The sequence below is a fragment of the Corvus moneduloides genome, chromosome 13 (assembly GCF_009650955.1).
Source record: "Corvus moneduloides isolate bCorMon1 chromosome 13, bCorMon1.pri, whole genome shotgun sequence".
In the NCBI taxonomy this organism is placed as follows: domain Eukaryota; kingdom Metazoa; phylum Chordata; class Aves; order Passeriformes; family Corvidae; genus Corvus; species Corvus moneduloides.
In genome coordinates this window covers 13559429-13571648 of record NC_045488.1, presented here as the reverse complement: position 1 = coordinate 13571648, position 12220 = coordinate 13559429, and the positions used below count along the sequence as shown (strand labels likewise).

General features: G+C 44.6%; 2 protein-coding genes across 6 annotated transcripts in view; one reads left to right on the top strand and one right to left on the bottom strand.

Annotated features, from left to right (window-relative positions):
• The window catches only part of TCF12 (transcription factor 12), a 160788-nt gene extending 155123 nt beyond the window's left edge, over positions 1 to 5665 (bottom strand). For all 5 annotated transcript variants that reach the window (XM_032122371.1, XM_032122373.1, XM_032122372.1 and 2 more), the window contains exons 1-3: positions 5576 to 5665; positions 4440 to 4540; positions 3575 to 3647 (exon numbers count right to left, since the gene is read on the bottom strand). In XM_032122371.1, coding sequence (XP_031978262.1) covers positions 3575 to 3647; positions 4440 to 4514 — 148 coding nt within the window. In that variant the 5' untranslated portion in view covers positions 4515 to 4540; positions 5576 to 5665. The remainder of the gene's footprint in view (positions 1 to 3574; positions 3648 to 4439; positions 4541 to 5575) is intronic.
• LOC116450576 (translation initiation factor IF-2-like) lies at positions 4914 to 6054 on the top strand. Its single transcript, XM_032123188.1, has 2 exons — positions 4914 to 5586; positions 5723 to 6054. Exons 1-2 carry the CDS (start codon positions 4914 to 4916, stop codon positions 6052 to 6054), a joined length of 1005 nt encoding a protein of 334 aa, XP_031979079.1.
• Positions 6055 to 12220: the final 6166 nt, after the last annotated feature.

Below are 12220 nucleotides of genomic sequence, written 5' to 3'. Positions count from 1 at the left end.
AAGCTAGTAAATTGAAAATGGTAGGCCAGAGAAAAATATTGCCTTGGATTTACTCTTTTTTGCAAAAGACAAAAAAAAAAAAAAAAAAAAAGGGATTTATTTTAGGGTACCAAACCTGAGATTAAAAAAAAAAATCAGTTAAGGAAAAGACTGAGATTGAGATCAAATCTACAAAAAACCATAGGAAAACTGCATTACCATTGCTAATGGGAGGCACCTGCATATTGTGATATTGGTTATTAATGGAATTACTGTAATAAATAAAGGGTGTTGGGTAAAATCAGTAACCATCCAAGTTTGTATTGGCATATGTGTGGTAGCTTAGACAAAAGCAAAACAAGGCAAAATGTCACTGTAAATCACAAACACTACTGTTAGCCATAATAGCAACAGAAATTTTTGATTTTAAATAAAATCTGAAAAAAAGCCTGATTAAAAAGCCGAATAGAACAAATCTCTGACCTTTTCCACCATCTACTACAGTTTCTAATACAGAAATGGCTTTATCTTCATAAGTTGGTTTTGGAGGAGAAAATAATTACAAGTTCTGTTTTAAACAATAATTAATTACAACAGGTATGACAAGGAATATTTTGTGGGTTAACTCACTGGCTTACATATCAGGTTACTTTTCCAATATGTTTATTTTCAAAAGTAGTCTGACCAAGTTATTTGAGTTTATCAGCAGCTTGCACAACTTACTGTCATAATATACTATGATATATCAGATTAGCTCACTTATTTTATCTGCAGCTTTCATTCATAACGATTGACCTGCAGAAAGCAAGCCTGCCCCAGCTATCTTTTAATCAAAACACAACGTTCTTCTGTTAATCCATTATAACAATTTCTTACAAGATATAGATCAGTTGTATTAGCTGTTTTATTCATGCAACCCAACTACACATATATTTTTAAAATACAATAAACAGAAATATTGCAGAACTACAGCAAATCAAGCTTGTTGCATCAGAATTAGTAACATACACCCCAGTATTTCCAACACTTCACAAAGCCACACCTGAAAAACAAACAATACTTAACCATCCTTTAACAGTAACTAATCTGTCCTTTTAAACTAGGAACCAGGGGGTGGTAAGGAAAAAGCATCATGAGCATTCCTTCCTTCTAAATAGATTTCCCAGAAATATACAGTCTTAAGAGCCATGCAGACATACAATTGATCTTCACCTATTTAATGGGGGCCATTAGGCTGAATCTCAAATCACTGACAGGTTGGAGGGGGAGGGGAGGTGTTTTCAGATGCTTACTTTAAGTTTAAATGAGAAGGAAGAGGCTCCATAATAAAAAAAACCAATGAACACAGTCTTACTCCAACTAAGAAAAAGAAAGCACTTTCCTTTAGAATGCTTGTAAAAATATCACAAAAATAAAACTCAGCTTAATGGGAAAGATATAAAGCAAGCTTCACTTCTCTAATTGCCAATAAAACCACTGAAAGTCTCTGTAAGAGGCAGCAACATCCGAAGAAAAAAAGAAGTACTTTTTAGGAATCTCCACATAGTGTGATTTTCAGTCCTAGACAGCTCAAAGGACAAAATACCTCATCTTTTCATGTTTCTCTTTAAAAAGTGACCTCTAGTCAGTTAAAAAAAAAAAAAGCTTTCAAGTATTGTTTGTCTTAAAAGTTACAAAACACTTAAAATTATAGCAAGAGCACAATTAAATCAAAGTACTTAGAAATTAAATGCTGTATTTCATCACTGATCTTGACACAGTTTTTCTACAATACTTAATACTGTCTCAGAACACAACTAATGAAGAAGTTTCTCACCTCTCACTCCTGCAGAGTAATCCCACTAGGTCAAGGCTTAGGTCATAACATTACCAGAATTAGGGCATATAATCCCACTAACCAGTAAATCTCTACAACTAGAAATGTTTTTAATAAAAATCCACAAATATATACTACTATCATGCCAAGGGGAACTCAGCTGAGGTTGTAGCTTGTTTGGAAGTTGTGGTGTATTACTCAGGATTGGTATTTATGGGAGGATACACCATATTGGTAAAGAAATTCAAGGAGTCACACTGTTTCTCTTAAAGAAATAACTATTCTGGCATTCTCTCTTTTACTAAGACATCCAAGGAAAGAAAGGGAAGCATTACCAACAAATATGGCATGCCACAGTATTTAGCAGTGCTCTAAGACCTAAAGTAAAAATGAAAGTTTTATTATTCAACAGAAAATTATTTTACTCATTCAGGAAAAGCAAAGTGGGATGAGATGCTCAGGTTGTGCTCCCCACAATTAGGTTTTAGGTGCCTGAATGTCTTTTAAAACAAGCTTCAGAGAAACAACTCTCTTAAACATTCGCATTTTAAAAAATTTAAATATTAACCACATTGTAAAACAGATTTGCTGTGTTACTATTGCCATTAATTTAAACTTGACGTTCTTTCAAAAAGGAAGAGAAAGCCAGTCATATATTTTAAGAGAAAACCTAACAGACTTCTTCAAGTACGCAACAATTACATTTGCTACATATTTTCATTAAATTAAATGTGAGAGACAGTCTCTAGAAAGCTTGAAAAATTACTCAATTGAGAAGTTTTAGGATGCTTTTAAAAACAAAAATTCTCAAGTGTCAGTAAAATGAGGTGTCATTTGGACTCTCAAAGTAACAGTTCTGACAACCTAAGAGGCAAATGGGGGATGTTACTGCAAAACTTCAAGCCACTACTTCACTTCTCTACTGGCATTCTAAACATTTATTTTCATTAACTGAAACAGAAACATCACTTTGTTGTATCCACAAGAGCAAAAATATCACTTCACTGTATTCAAACAAGATGAATCTACACAAAAAGTTACTTTATCACAAACTTACTTTGGTTTCTCTTTTCTAATAAGTAATAAGTATTCCCTTCAGGGAATGATATAAAGCATCTGTTTTAAAATTGCACTTATTTCCTATTACAGTCTTAGCTTAAAGGTCTCTGACACAGCTATTAGGTGGAGCCCATGATAATACACTGAAGCCACAAAACACATGGAACACGTAAATACAGTTACTTATGTTCCAGATGCACACAAAGTTGCAACATGAGAAAATTCTACTTGTCAAGTCTTTGAGAGCTACACAGTACTAGAAAATTGTATTAAACTCACATTTTCCTTAAGTATTGCATTTAAAAATAACATGTCCTTGAGTCAGGAGTATTTGACTATTTGGCATTTTACAGAAGCTTTCTCCTTTCATACAGGGGCTAGGAAATTCTTCAGTTGAACAGGTAGGTTTGATTTTCTCAAACAAAAACAACACAGTCATTCATTTTTAATATAACAAATATACAACTTCCCTGTCAGTACGGCTAGAGATGCTCAACACTTCACTGTACTGTGACTAATAGTCTAAGACATATAGAGGAAAACCACGGTTAAAGTTAGCAAAATGTTCTATAAAGATCAAAACAGCACATCTTTAACTGATCTGAATATCTTATGAGAATACGTACAAATGAAAGATTACAATACTTTGAGAACATGAAGACTATGCTGAAACACCAAGACCCAGTTAGATGAACATTATGTATCTCAGATGCATCCTACCTGATCCACTGAACTGGCTGCTTCCTAGCGTAGTTGGTCTGGTTTTTCCACTATTAACAGGTGGGGAAAACATCTGCAAAACAAGACAAAAAAGACATGTTTTAGTTGGCTTTGAAAGTCTGTGTTGAATTATTAATGCAAACAGAAAAAAGGTTAATAGGAAACAATTTTTTTTCTATTTTCTGCCTGAAAACAAACAGAATGCAAGATGCATGTTTAGACACACAAAACCAATAAGCTGAAGCACTCCTTGCAATTTATTAATAGGACTAAAACCTCATTTCTACACAAACAACTTAAAATTAAAAGGACACCTATTACTACTATGACAATTTCAAATAGTTACAAGTCTTAAATTGTTTTACTCAAATTATATTTCTTGCTGATCTGCAAATATAAAGTCACTGCATAAAGACAGCATTTAAGAGGCAGTAGTTTTCTATCATATTTATAAATCAAGAGTCTTTTTGGTATGTTAAAAGTATCACACAGAAAATATCTATAATTTTCTAAGCCAAGAGCATCAATTAATAACTTCTGTTATTTGTGGGCAATAATTTTTCTTTTGTTTAAATAAGAAAAAAAAAAAAAAAACCGAAGAACCAAAGTGCCAGTGCCACACGCCAGATTAACCACCGTTAATTATTAGATTATGCCATCACTGGGTCAGCCTGATTTTAACCAGTTAAACCAATTGACCCAGCTGGTATTACAGTATTAAATCTGGAAGTCTAGACATTACATCAAAGTTCAGGTGTCCAACTTGGCTGAGGCAGACCCAGCCAAGCCCTGCACGCTGCTGCCCCTGCTCCTTATTTCGCATGAGCACGGAGAAGTCATGAGAAGACCTCGGAGAATATCCTACCGCACTGAAGTCCAGCAAGTCGCTCAATTCCTTGTCAGTTCCTATAGCGGCCATCCTCTGCTGCTGGGAATTCATCTTCCTCCTCTCCTCCGATCACCTTTCTAGGGCACAGGGAGAGAGGCACAGGCAGCACTTCACGGCGCGAACCCGGCCCCCGGCAAAGAGGAGCCTCTGGTACCTGCACCCCTGGGGCAGGGAAGAGACTCCCAGGGGAGCCCCGCTTGGCCGGGCGGGCTGAGGGAGTCGGCAGCAGCAGCTTCCCCGAACTAACCAACTCTCTTCAAGTTTCCTCAGGCTCCCTCTTCTCCCTCATTCCACCTCTCCCCCAAGCTCGAGCAAGGCACGATCACGCCGCAGAAAGGCCGCCGAGAGGAATTAAGTCCCCCTCAGGCAAGCGAAAGCAAATAAACAGCCACGGCCCGGCGAGGTCCGGAGAATTAGCGAGAGATTAAGTGACTCACTGTCCCCGCAACAATGGGGCTGACGAGCGGGGCCGGACGAGCCTCAGCAGAGCCATCTCTGCCCCAGCATTATCGCCCACCGCCGCTGCCGGCTCCCCCTCCCCCTCTCTCCCGACCCACCCACCGGGGGCCGCGGCCGCCGCTCCGCGCTCGGGACCGCGGCGGGCCGGGAGCCGCCCCCGCGCGCCGCACGCGCACACGCGGGACCGGGCGCGCGCGCCACCAGCGGGCGGGCGGGGGGGCTGGAATGCCCGTGCGGCGGCGGGGACGGGAGGGGCCCGCGCCTTCCCTTGTGCCGGCGGGCGCCGCGGGGGACCGGGCGGCCCCGCGCCCCGGCAAGTTTCAGAGCCGCCCGGTCCTTTATGACCGTGGGCAGCCGCCGAGCGCCGCCCGTGGGGACTCGCTCCTGCCCGCGATCCGCGGCCCGGAGACCCCCGCACGCCGCACGCCCGCCCCGCCACCCGTGCGGCCGGCCCCGGCTGCCGCCCCTCGGGTTCCCCAGCGGAGCCTCCGCCTCCCCCGCGGCCTCCCCGCCGCCACCCCGGACAGCCTCACTCCCGCCCGCGTGCCCGCGGCGCAGTCCCCTCGCCGCCGCCTCTGCCCCTGCGAGCGCCCGGCCACCGCTTCCCTCCCCCCGCCGCTCTCTCCCAACTTCTCGCGGCCGCCCGCACTTACCCGCTGCCCCCGTACGCTCCGGTGACCAGGGCCGGGCCGGCGGCGGCGGGCGGGCCGCGGGCTGGGTGGGAGGCGACGAGCCGAGCGCTCCCCCCCCGCTGGAAGGAACTTGTGGGTTCCCTCAGGCGGACATTTTTTTGCTTACAGAGCCTCAGCACCACGTTCACGGCTCCGGCTCCGTATCCCTCCGCGCCGAGCACCGCCGCCTTAACCCTTGTCGCGCCGCGCCGCTCCCGGCCGGGGCGGGCGGGGATCCCCGGGAGCCGCCCCCGCACCCGCCTCGCCCCCGGACGCAGCGCCGGGACGCCCCAGCAGCTGGGGAGAAGCGGGTCCCCTCGGGCCGCTCAGGGAAACACGCACCCCACGGGAACAGACCCCTCCCCACCGCTCCCCAGCTCAGCCAAACCGACAGCAAACCTCGACATGCAGCACTGCCGGCAACGCACGTGCCCCAAGATACATTATCGCACTCACCCTGAATTCACATACGCTAAAATACGCCTGAATACTTTTAATATATCAATACACAATCTTACTGCTCAAAATAAAATGGCGTTTAAATTACATAAATCTTTAAGCATTCATTAACAGCTTCCTCTTAAAACCATTAAAACCGTAACGTGTTAAAGCACAAGAACATGGCTGTTACTACAAGAACACACATTCAGATAAACTCTGCAGCTCTCTGAAACAGGTGATGCTAAAGGTGAACCAGCCTAAGGGCTTCCGTGAAGGAATGGGAAGCAGCGTGCGAAGAACCTGCACCCTCATTTGGGTCCTGCCACTGCTACAGACAAATCACTCTTTTGTGTTCCGTCTCCTCACAAAACCGCACTGCCAGCCTGTCCTGTTGGGAAGTTTATTTCGTGTTTGTAAAGCCACCTCACACACCAGCGTACCGGCCTAAGGCAAGCGCACGCCTCTCCCCGACACCGAGCGGAGCGGTGCCGGTGCGATGCCGGTGCTCCGTCGCACACCCGTCTATCGAGCCTGCAGAGCCCCCAGGTGGCACCTACTTGCCACCACCTGGGGCTGGGTCTGCTCTTTTCTGACCCCAGCTACCGAGGGCCACCTACCATTCTCTCCGAAAGTGAGATTTATAAAGCTATAATCTATGCAGCTACTGGCATATTTTTCTTTTGAAGCAAGGGTATTTACAAAACACAAGGACAATGGAAAAGGATACTTGAAATCCCAGAGAACCTGAAAGGCTCGGGGGAGCCGGTAAGAGCAATGAGGAAGGGCACGCTGTGTGGAGGAGCCCGCATCCCTCACAGGCTGCTGCTTGGCAGTCCCCCAGCTCTGGAAAGCAGCAGGCTGTACTGAGGGCTCTCCAGCCACACACCCTTCCCTTCCAAATCAACTGTCCCCATCCCAGGCCCTGACTGTGACATCTTCCGAAGGAAGGGGAATGTGGTAACAAACTTACCATCCCCAGGCAAAGACAAACTGGAGGTTCTGGAGATTCTCCTCCATTTTTCTCCCTTACATGCCTTGTGCTGGATGATCATTTGTCCTCGTGATTCTATGAATATTCATATATTTGCCACTTAGAAATGCAGGAAGCAATTTGTTTTAAAATACCAACACAATGACTTCCATTCTGTGCCCCTGAGGCAAATAAGTATGTACTTTTTCTCTTTGATGTATAAATAATACTTCACTTTAGAGGAAAGTACCCATTGAAGGAGATCATTATACTTTTCATGAGCAACATTCTCTAACATATTTTTGTTACAAGAACCCCTATATACCTACTGAGAAGATATTGTTTCTCTGGAAGTGCTACTTTTTAACCAGTAGTGGCACTCAGTACCAGTTAGTACAGCTGCAACGCTGATAAGCATTGATTAGAAAACTAGCTAAATGTAAAGAAAGTGGAAGCAATAATGCTAACAATTATTTGTAGTGACATGTAATTCGATTAAAATTATAACTTATTTTTGTTAAGACATAGATAATTATAGATTTTTTGTTAATACAAATACTTTGTATTTGCCCTCTAACATCAGATTTTAAGGTTCACATTTATAGGCTTTTATTTGCAGCTAGAAACTTTGAGTGGAAGATGATATATCCACATGGCACAGGGTTTAAAGTTACACAAAATACCATACTATGTTTTATTTGCTCCAGAATGACGTCACTTTCTCGTGGAGATCCTGAGTAAACATACTCATTGCTGAAAGTCACATTGTAGCAGCCATTCTTCTGCGTTACATCTCCATACCTCGGCGGTCCTCTCAGAAAAACTTCAAGAAACTCAGAGAAAAATTATCAAAACATAAATGAACTTTCCAGAAATTATGCCAGACAATTTAGCAAGTACACAAGGCCTCAGGGAAGGTATGCTTTGACCGAAAATACACCATGAGTCTGACCTACAGAAGATTGCTTGGGGACACAAAATTGTAGTGAGTTGGCCAAGTCAGAAATTTCAGAATATACTCCTGCAGGTAGCTTGACTAAAACTGTTCTGGAAGATTAGTAACTATCACATCCTTCATTACAGTAAAATTCAAAAGATAATTAACCTAATGTTTCCTGGGTATAGAACATATTCTTCCACATTCGTGAGATTCAGAACCTTTAACATATTCCATTTTTAACCCCTTATCATGTAACACTGGTCAGAACTACCATGTACACTCAAAACATTAAGGCATGATATTCTATGTCTATGCAATATTGTCTTTCACCTATCCAACCCCATGCTCAAGGTGTTACTTAGAATCCTTTCAGTTCTGTCACGCCCTATAAATTATTCCTGTTCACTGTAAAGATAAAAGTTTTTTAAAAATGCATTTCGTATTCTTATCCTGTCATTCCCCCACACAGAAAATGAAACAAAAATCGATGTTGACAACATTCAAAAGAAAAAAAATCCAAACCCAAAGCATTATATAGTATAAACATTTTAAAAGATCTGAAGAAATCAGTGTCTGAAACTTGGTTCAAACAGGTTCCCATTTGCAACAAAGAAAATACTTTCAGTCTCATTCCTGCTGCAACTCCTAGATATGGTTCTTTCCTTGCATGTGTGCAAATGTAGCAAGCATAGTATATAAATCACACAAAAATCAAAAACTTCCAACCCTTCTGTGACACAACTGTACCTTTCCTGCACATTATGTAGCAGGCTAAAATGCTCCCCCCTTCTGTGACTGTTACACCCTCTTTTCATTCACTTTATTAAAAATAAAAGCTCTTCACTATGTAGTGAGCAACGATTCAGATGGGTAGAAGGAAAATACAGGATCAATCACAAGCACTAATAATTTTGCTGGTGATTTCACAAGCCAGGACTCTGGCAATCAGAACTGAATTCCTGTAGCTGCTTTCCCAAAAATATTTTCATCAATGAATTTTCTACCAAGATAAATATCAGTGTTGTAGATAAATAACCTTCCCTTAGAGAAGTCTTCAGTCTTTCATGGAGTAGTGCAAGTAATAGGCAGGTAAACCTCTGCATACAAAGTCATCAGTGAACTCCAGATGCTAACAAAACACACAATACAACTATAAATCTTTATGGTAACTGCCCTGACAGCTGAGCTACCAACATCAATATGGTCAGCGACCAACCAGAGCAATCAGGGAATTGCTACTTGCCAGATGGTGATGGCAGCATTCTTCCACATGCTTCAACATGACCATGAAAATGAAGAATTACATACAGAACATAAAAAAATTAAGAGGAATATAAAACCAAATCACTCGAGCACAACTCCCTGAAAATAATCACGCTCATACATGGTTTTCACAGCCTTCATGAATTGCTTTCCACCCACTCCTTAAAGGAAAAATATTTGATACAGCAGACAGCTGTTGTGCATTCAGGGATGTGAGAAAATGTATTCTGTATTACTATTTAATGTATCATGCCTGTGTGAATAGAATCATTAAGCTTGCATGTCTCCTTTTGGCTTATTTATTGTTAAATTTACAGATGCTGAATTAATTCACCATCACCACCCAAACTGTGCAAACTCCTAGGGTGATCCCCGACAGAGCACTTGACCAAGGATGGAGTTTTCACTGGAATGGCTCCTTTAAATCAACATGTATGTGCTCAGCTTGCATCCACAGCCAACAATTTATTCATGATAAATGCTATTGCTCAGCAAATCCATAGCCCTGGAGAAAAGTCAGCAAACCTTCTTTCCTGCTCCAGTTTGTTGTTGGTCTTGTTTGGTTTCTTACAACAAATTCCCACCCTCACCTAAACCACTGAATCCTTTCTACTGCTTCTAGTAAACTTCCCTGTACAGAGAGCAATGCTCATTTGGAGTCAGTAATAAGGAGAAAACAACATTGTTTCCTGCACTAGGATGGACAAAGCAATTCCATTTTCTCACTGATATGTTCCTTCACCTGGAACCTGCCTTGAGCCAACAAAAAATTAAAATATTTTTGTTGTAATGCATGAAGCTTTTGGATGAAGCTCTTGGGGAGGCATTCTGTTCTTCGTACAGCCTTCCCTTACAAAACAGACTAGAAAAGTATCCTACAAAAGAGCATAGAGCTGTGTTCCTATGCCCAAGCCTCATGATTGCACAGTGCTTGCTGTTATCAGTACAGCCCATCTTACAGATAACCGAATTTGCTGCCTGCTATATTTACCTCGCGGTAATTAAAATTATATAACATATATATTATGTAACAATTGGAAAGATTTAGAGCATTTGCAGGAGGCTACAATGGTGAAACCTGTCACCAAACAGTACTGCTTAGGAGGTGACCAGAGAAAACATATGCAGAGTGACTATTGTTAAGTCAAAACCTGTTTCTGTGGGGCACTGACAGCTACACTTCACTTGTTTTCTGCCGTTGAGAAAATGCTTGCCAAGTGCTTGTGGTTGAGCAGGGAGTGAGTAAAAGCTTTAGCTCGCTGTAAGGGACGTCTTCTCAAGAGGAATTCCTACAAAAAAGTTGTCTGGGGAGAGCAGGTTAAAAAAAAAAAGGCGACTGAAAGGAGAAATCGCGGCGGGAGGGCCCCACCACAGATAGCTCCTCCTGGTCCCGCTCCCCCCAGCAGAACCGGGCCGGGCATAGAGGGGCCACCCGCCAGCCGTGACCACGATCACAGAGCCCGGGGCCGGGCGGCGGCACCGAGGCCGGCGGGAGCTGCCCCGCCAGCGGCCCCTCGGGCTGCGCGAACCCCGCGGCGGAGCCCCCAGGGCGCGCCGAGCGCAGCTCGCCCCCAGCGCCGCCCCGAGCCCCGCTGCCCCGGGACGCCCGCCGCGGGAGACCGGAGCGGCCGTGAGTGCCCCGACGCCCCTCCGCGGAGCCGCCCCTCCACCCGCCGGCCGAGAGCGGCCCAAAGTTGTGCGGAGCCGAAAAATGCGGCAAGGACTATTTGTCCTTCCGCCGGCCGGGGGAGGGGAGCGGCGGCAGCGGGGGAGGGTCGAGGGCCGCTCCTCGTCGCAGGTCCCGGGGCGGAGCGGGTCGGCTGAGCCCTCCCCGGGGCCGGTTACGAAATCCCGGGGAGCCCAGCCCCATCCCGTCCTGCCCAGGCCGGGGGCAGGCCGGGTGCGACTGTGGAACGCTGCGCCGGCCGCGGGCCCTTGCGGGAGCCGCGTTAGGAGCAGCGCCGCGTTCTGCCCCGTCCCGTCCCCGCCGCCCTGCGCCTGCCGCTTTGGCTACTGCTGCGGGGCTGGCGGGGCAGCAGCACTGGAAACGGCTCGTCTGGGGGGGGGAAAGGTCTGATTTCCCGTATTCCCTGCTGGTGCTCCAAGCCCTGCACTCCCCGCTCCCTGCGGGACGAGGGCTCCGTACGAGCGCGGCGCAGCTCGTGGCCATGTGCGCCTGGAACACTTCTCATCTTCCCCTAGCTCAAGAAATGAACCTGAATACCACCAGTGAAGAAGTAAGCAGTTTAAATAAATAAATGACGTTAAGCTGGCTTGGGTAGTCATTTTGTTTAAGCCAATATTTCTTAAATTACCTAAAAACAATCAACAAGTTTATGTTAAAAGCAACATAAGGTTTTCTTCCTTTTGCAGTACTTTGCTACTTACAGGGAAGCAAGTAGTCATGAGAGATTTACACAAGCTTAATAAAATTAATCTAAATTATATTGTCTTTAAAGGTGGCTTAAAAAATCAGTGTCATCTAAAGCTTAATAGAAACGTGTTTAGATGTTTAATTAAAGCATTCATTAAATTGAAAGCAGATTGATATCCCTGGAGAAAGTGGGGTTTTTTTCAAGTATCTCAACCTTTCTGTTCAGGAGGTCTCAGCATGGCCATGCCGACTGCTCCTAGGAGGTGAGCACCGGCTCCACGGCGTGGTGTCGCAGCCAGCCAGTCCCACCGAGCGGCCGGTGCGGGGTGTGGGAGGCAGCACGGCCCCGCTACCTGAGGGACAGACTGCTGGCAAAAACAGTCCAGGGGCTGTGCAGCTGCAGCACTCTGAACTACTTCATTTTAAGAAAACCCATTTATAAGCTCAGAAGACAGAGATTACAACAAAGAATCATGTAACTGAGGTTATAAAAGGGACTTATTTTCAGTGAGGAAATAATACAATGTTTTAAGTTTCTTATGTGAACTATATGCCTGTCACTACACATTTTTTTATGATGATCACATCACACAGTTCAACGTGAGCAGTTTTGGAAGTATCCCTAGGATGATTATTACT

What these genes read in the sequence shown, in the direction of transcription:
- LOC116450576 (XM_032123188.1), top strand. Translation starts at nt 4,914, where the DNA reads ATGGGGCTGACGAGCGGGGCCGGACGAGCCTCAGCAGAGCCATCTCTG. An exon ending in CGCACTTACCCGCTGCCCCC is followed by an intron (nt 5,587 to 5,722) that starts GTACGCTCCGGT and finishes TTTTGCTTACAG; the next exon opens with AGCCTCAGCACCACGTTCAC.